Source organism: Harpia harpyja, chromosome 15 (assembly GCF_026419915.1).
Source record: "Harpia harpyja isolate bHarHar1 chromosome 15, bHarHar1 primary haplotype, whole genome shotgun sequence".
NCBI classification, from domain to species: domain Eukaryota; kingdom Metazoa; phylum Chordata; class Aves; order Accipitriformes; family Accipitridae; genus Harpia; species Harpia harpyja.
The window spans coordinates 22,532,792-22,538,791 of record NC_068954.1 but is presented as its reverse complement, the minus strand read 5'-3'; the positions used below and the strand labels follow the sequence as shown (position 1 = coordinate 22,538,791).

The 6,000-nt window shown below is 50.9% G+C and overlaps 1 protein-coding gene across 1 annotated transcript in view; it reads left to right on the top strand.

Moving 5' to 3' along the window:
- Positions 1 to 1,338: 1,338 nt before the first annotated feature.
- Positions 1,339 to 6,000, top strand: part of TDRP (testis development related protein) — a 28,374-nt gene continuing 23,712 nt past the window's right edge. The window contains exon 1 of the mRNA XM_052809311.1: positions 1,339 to 1,604. Within this exon, the coding sequence (XP_052665271.1) occupies positions 1,491 to 1,604 (114 nt within the window). The 5' untranslated portion in view covers positions 1,339 to 1,490. The remainder of the gene's footprint in view (positions 1,605 to 6,000) is intronic.

Below are 6,000 nucleotides of genomic sequence, written 5' to 3'. Positions count from 1 at the left end.
AGGCACGGGCAGCACACGGAGCAACCGGCCGGCGGGAGCTGGCGTTCCAGCCCCGGGGTGAGCCCTTTTCCGGCCGAGCAGGTAGGAGCGCCTTGCAGCCAAAACCACCCTCGGCGAAGCACTGCTGCTGCCTCATTGCTGCTGCTTAGGCCCTGAAGAGATCAGGCAGTCAAAGCAAGACTTGCAAGGTTTCCTTGAGGGATCCTTGGGGGTTACCGCCTTTCACTAGAGAAAGCACAGTGACGTTAAGCAAGCGGAACAACCCCAAATGGCTTTTTTAGAACACTTTTGCGGTTCTTGGGACACCTGGCCCTAACTTGCAGTTCAAAATCATGGACAGGCGAGTGCCTCGGTGGGGATTTTTAGGGAAAAGTATGCTAGCACGCCCGTTTGAACACAGGAACCTTCAAAAATAGCAGCTGGCACGTAGGGCGTCGTGTCTGGATCATTCAGCCATCGAACTGGGAGTTACTGGGACTGACTGGACTCCAGCCGGGACGCGCCAGGCTTTTCCGCCCTGCCCGCGGGGCTCGGCGGGAGGAGGGCGGGAAGGGGAAGGCGTGCGGTGCCCCCGCCGTGGCCCGGGCCGCGGGCCATGGCCGGGGAGCCTGCCCTTCCCGAGGTGCAGCCCGGCTGTTCGGGGGGGGGGGGGGGGGGGGGCCGGCGGGCACACGGGTGGGCGCGCCACGGGCAGGTCCGGCTGCACCTCAAGTGCCCCGCGCCGCTCAGACGGACATTTTGCTGTCGCCGCTGCCTGGGCAGCGCCATCCCCACCCTCCGCAGCGCCCGCCGGCCCCCTCTTCTGAGGGACCCGCGTGGGCCCTCGGCGCGGCCTTGTCCCTGGGGGCCCCCTCCCGTGCCAGCGGAAGGCCGCGGGGGGCTCTTCCCCCCGCGGGGCGAGGCCGGGGCTGCTGCCAGGCGCCCGGCGGGAGGGCCGACCCCGGCCCCGCCGACCCGGCCGGGCGGGCCCGGCGCTGTCAGAGCGCGGCCGGCGCCGCGCCGGTTGCCGTGGTGACGGGAAAGCACCCCCCCCCCCCCCCGTGCCCCCGCCCCCGCAAACATGGCAGCGGCGGCGCGGCTGCTGCGGGCGGCGGCCCCGGCGGGGAGCGGCGGCAGGTGAGGAGCTGCGCAGCGAGGCAGGCGTCGCCCCCGCCCGCCTTGCCGCTGCCGGGACCCTCCTCACCCCCGGCTCCCCTCAGCCGCCAGGCGGGGCGGCGGCGGGGCCGGGGCCGCGGTTGGGCGGGCCGGGGCCGGCAGCAGGCCGGCCGGCCGGCGGGCGAGGCGAGGCGAGGCGAGGCGGTCGCGGGGGGGGCGGGCTCCCGGCCCCGCCAGGCAGCGCTCCTCCCTCCCGCCCCGGGAGCCCCCGGCGGGGTGACAGCCGAGCCGAGCTCGCCCCGGCAGGGGCCGCGGAGGCAGCGCCCGCTCCCGCCTCGGCCCTCTCGCTGCTGCCAGGACGAAGGGAGGCGGGAGCCGCCACCCCCGCGCCCGCCATGTGGAAGCTCAACAAGAGCAGCAAAGTTCTGCTGGACGACTCGCCCGAGGAGGAGGAGACGCGTCCCCGCGGCCCGCCGCCGGCCGCCGCCGCCGCCTTCGCGGCCCCCCAGGTAGGAGCGCGGAGCCCGGCGGCGGGCGGCGGCCGGGGAGCCCCGCGGGGCCCGGGGACGGGTCGTGAGGCTCGGCCCCGCGCCCCGCTCCCGCAGCCCTCCTCTCCGGCGGCATGAGTAATCACTTTTGCCACCCCTGGATGTGCCGCGGTCGGAGAAGGGGCTGTTCGCGCGGGGCGTGCGACTGTCACCCGGTTTTTGGGGTGCGGACGGGTCTATCCTCCCCTGTTTTCTTCCAGCAGCCGGCCTCCGGCATTGCTGGCACCCGCCGTCCTTCATGCCAGTGGCTTCGTACCGCAGGGTACTTTCTCTCCCAGCCCTAGGCAGGGGCACTGCAACCCATCTGTTAAGCACGATACATTGAGCCGTGATTTGTAAGAACATAATCTTCATTTGCAGACGTGTGCGGGTTTGCGTAGAGCACTGACGTTTTGGCAGGACTGCTCTTTCTATAGTTTCAGTAATAGTAGTTGGCTGGCTGTCTTCAGCCGCAATCTTACTTGAAAGCTTTCATTGTTAAATGGTAAGTTAAATACCAGCAGTGACCTTCTCAGAGTACTGGTCGCCTAACAAATACAACCTGAAAGGAAGGGTATCGGCTGAGTATCAGGCAAGGCAACTAAAAGAATGTTTGTTGACTTGTTTTCAAAAACTTGATAACAATTAGGCAGCAGTCCAGTTCTGAAGCCTGTTACGCTGGCTGATACTGCTTTGTTGCTGAACTGATCTTCTGTTGCCACAGAGTATCTTTAGATGTTGTATGAGAGGTTGCAGGAGACCTGCATATCTAAAGCAAGCAGTTGCCCAGGGCTGCAAACTGGTGAGGGTTGTATTCAAACGAAGGTACAAAAACCCACCCAACTTCCCACCCTATGACTGTCTCGCCTACCTTGCTGGAAGAGCTGGAGTGTATCTGGATAATCTGCTTTCTGCTCGAGTTAACGGTTGACATCTGCTATGGGGTGTCAACATGCGTGGCTACTGCCGAAGAGCGGCTGCTCCCAATTGCAGCAGTTATTCCCTTCGTCTTCCAGTAGCTAAAATCACCAGTCTGCTCCCCAGTTCAGCCTTGCCTTGTCCTTTCTCCTGCACAGTGAACAGAAGAGCCCTAGCCCTTGCTACTTGTTTGGCAGCAGCTGTGAAGATTCATGTGGATGAGTAGGATCTTCTCCTGCAGGAGAGGAAGAACAGATACACATTTTGGAGACCCCCTTCAGGGGGTGGAAGGGGGATTGTGGGGTTGGAGGCAACCTGAAGTATCTCCCACAACCTCTCATACAAGATCTAGCCTTCCTACAGTTCCTATCCTCAGGTACCTGGAAACTTCCACTGTTTTCCCTACACTGCTGGCTTGTGCTATCCACAGCCTTCCTAGACTTGCTTACCTCCTGAAACCCTCCTTGAACACCAAAGGTCACCAAAAGCTTCCAGTAAATCCCACTGACTAGTCACTGCTTCTCTTTTCTATCACAAATGCTCCAAACCCCCTCTGAGGCTTCTGACCTTAGCCTGCCAGTCAGACAATTCTTCAGACTTCTGCCCTGACAGTTCTCCCAATCCTCTACTTTAGCAACAGAGGTTGGGGGTTTTTTGTTTGTTTATTTGTTGGGTTTTTTTGTCCTGTGTGATGTCTTTACTGTCCTGGGCTTCTGTTCCATTAGTGGCAGTCTCAAGTTATAATGGTGATGATGGTGATTTCCGGTGCAAACGGTTTGCCATTTTCATCAATTTTAAGAAAATTCCTTTCCAACACCCACAGTGTCTGTTACCAATGGCACTGGAATAAAAGTTTCTTTTTTGGTATTGGAGGTGGCATGGGAAAAAAAATATTCTAAGGCGCTAAATGAAATATTCTTGAAGATAAAGGATTCGGAAAAGTTAGCAAGGCTGTAGTGTAGCTTGAAACTGGAGTGAAGACCATAAGCTATTAGTTGTTTTGCCTGTTAGAATCAAGAAGATTTGACAACTGGGGAAAAAAAAAAACCATCCCCACCCCCCAAAAACCATTTAAATGTAGTTATTTTAGAGTTTATGTACACTTTAAGGGAAGATGGACTATATGGAAAACTGTGACCACCTGAATAACATTGTAATTCTCATGATCTATCAAAGGCAGCTTCTAGGTCAGCCACAGGTACAGTATGTCTAAAACATGGTTTAGAGAGGTGTCAAGGAGAAAGCGTGAGGTAACTGAATGCGCTTGTTCAGCTTGTTACAGCTGATTTGGTTCAAGGGCCTTGCTTTTAGTCTTTGATGTTTCATCAGAACCTGGTTTTGCTCCCAGTAATAGGATTGCAAGGGAGTGAAATCTAGTAACGTGTAGGGGGATTTGGTAACGATCTGCACTTTGCTACTGCTGCGTCCTGACCTGCATCACCCAAACCCCTGACTTTGGAAGACAATAGCACCACCGGAGCTTGGAGGAGTTATGGGGGCAGTTCTCTTGGTACCTTAGCTGTGCAAGAGAAAGTGTCGGTCTTCCTCAGCCTCTGCTCTGTTTATTTTGTCACGGTACAGCCTGCTTAAGCTGTGAGTGAAGGACTACTTCATCAAGAAGAGGAGAATCCAGGACTTCCCTAATTTTCTGTCTTGAGGGCCAAAATCCAGATAATTTGTTTGAGTGCTTTTTAGTAAATTAAGAAAGCCCAGTGTTAGATTTCATGCAGAAGTTTACTTTTAGATTTCATTTCCTCTAGGTTCTTTTCTGATATGTCATTTGGCAAAAGAGAAGATGAACCGTAGTCATCACAATTTGACTTTGAATTATGGTATGTTGTTTTCCCCAACAACTATCTTTTGTCCTTATGTTCATTTTTAATGGGCAAGCAGGAAGAAAATCCTTAAGCTTCTACCATTCATGCTATAAATAATGCTGAAACTTTTTGCTTCAAAGAAAAGAAATTGGTAGTCACATCTGTGTCATTAAAACAGACTAGGCTGAAAGTGTTCCAGTGTAATGAAATGTTGGTGCTATATGCTGTTTCTTCAAAGCTGAGAAAGAGTGAAGGAGTTCTCACTGTGCAACCTAATAATTAGGACATTGCAGTAGCAGATAGCAACAAAGAATTAGGCTACTATAAATTTAAAAACCACCACCACCAACAAAAAAACCCCTTTGTTACTCTACAGAAATTTTAATCATCCTAGATATGGAAGCCTGATCTGGGCTTACTCAAGCAGACATTCGGATTTGTAGAAGTTCTTAAATAGAAAAGCTTAGTTTGATCTAAAAAGAGAAGTTTTGGCAGTTCTGGTTTTGTGGAATACAGAATGGTTTGATTTTGTTCCAGGGGAGAACAAAAACAAATTTTAGAACATGAAAATTGCAATGGGAGGGAATTGTCAGCCTCTGGCCACTTTTTAGCAAAAGTTTCTGCATACATTCAAGTCCTTTGAATTGTTAGCACTTATTTAAAATAGTAAGGTGTTTCCTGAGATAAGAAAGACAAGTAAATTTTGAAACAGTACTTGTGTAAATAAATGTGTGGATTATTGTATATTTTTTTTAGACCAGACAGTTTTAGACTGAATCTTAGAAGTTAGTTTTAATTTATGCTTTGAAGCATAAATATTTTTAATTTATGCAACACAGGTGCTTTATTGGCTAAAGTTACAATTAATACATGAAGGCAACTTAACACACATAAATAGTACACATGTATAAAATGAAATTAATGTGCTCTCCCAAAATATGCTAGAAATGTACAGTGATGCATGCCAAACTTGCATTCAGTTTGTAATATAGTCATTATGCTTCAAACTGTAGTTACATTTTTGGAAAGGGAAAAATGTTGGGTTTTGACTTCTGGAAGGCAATGTTTTTGCAGACAGGCTAACTTCTCCTTGATTCAATCCTGCTATCATCTAATCAGTCCTCAGAGATGTCAATGCTGTGTCAATATCACCTGTAACTCTGACGTAAAATGGCGCTCAACTTTAAAATACATCTATGTATTAGGGTAGTGGATGGGTGTCAGGCTGACCTATATTATCTTCTGCAACTCTATCTTTCATGTAAAAATATTTCAGATCCTTAGCCTTGATCTGTTCTCCCCGATTGTATTTTTTTTTTATGTTCAAAGAGAATATGTGCAAAAACATGTTTTACGCTGAATTTTGTTTAGACTTGCTCACTGGATGTTTTAAAGTTGGCTATACAAAATTTTAGTTATCTATTTTAATGAAGATGTTTAGGTCTCTGGTACAATTTTAATACTGGCTTTCATCTTGGAATGAGTTGAACTCAGACAGGCCCTGCAGGAATGGGTGGGAGCTGAGCAGCATTTCTTATGTTGTACTAATACGTTGAATAAGGGTATTTTTTAATTAAAAAATAAAGCAGTCAATGTTAATCCAGCTAATGCCTTTCCTTCACTTGCTAACCATTTCAGTGTGT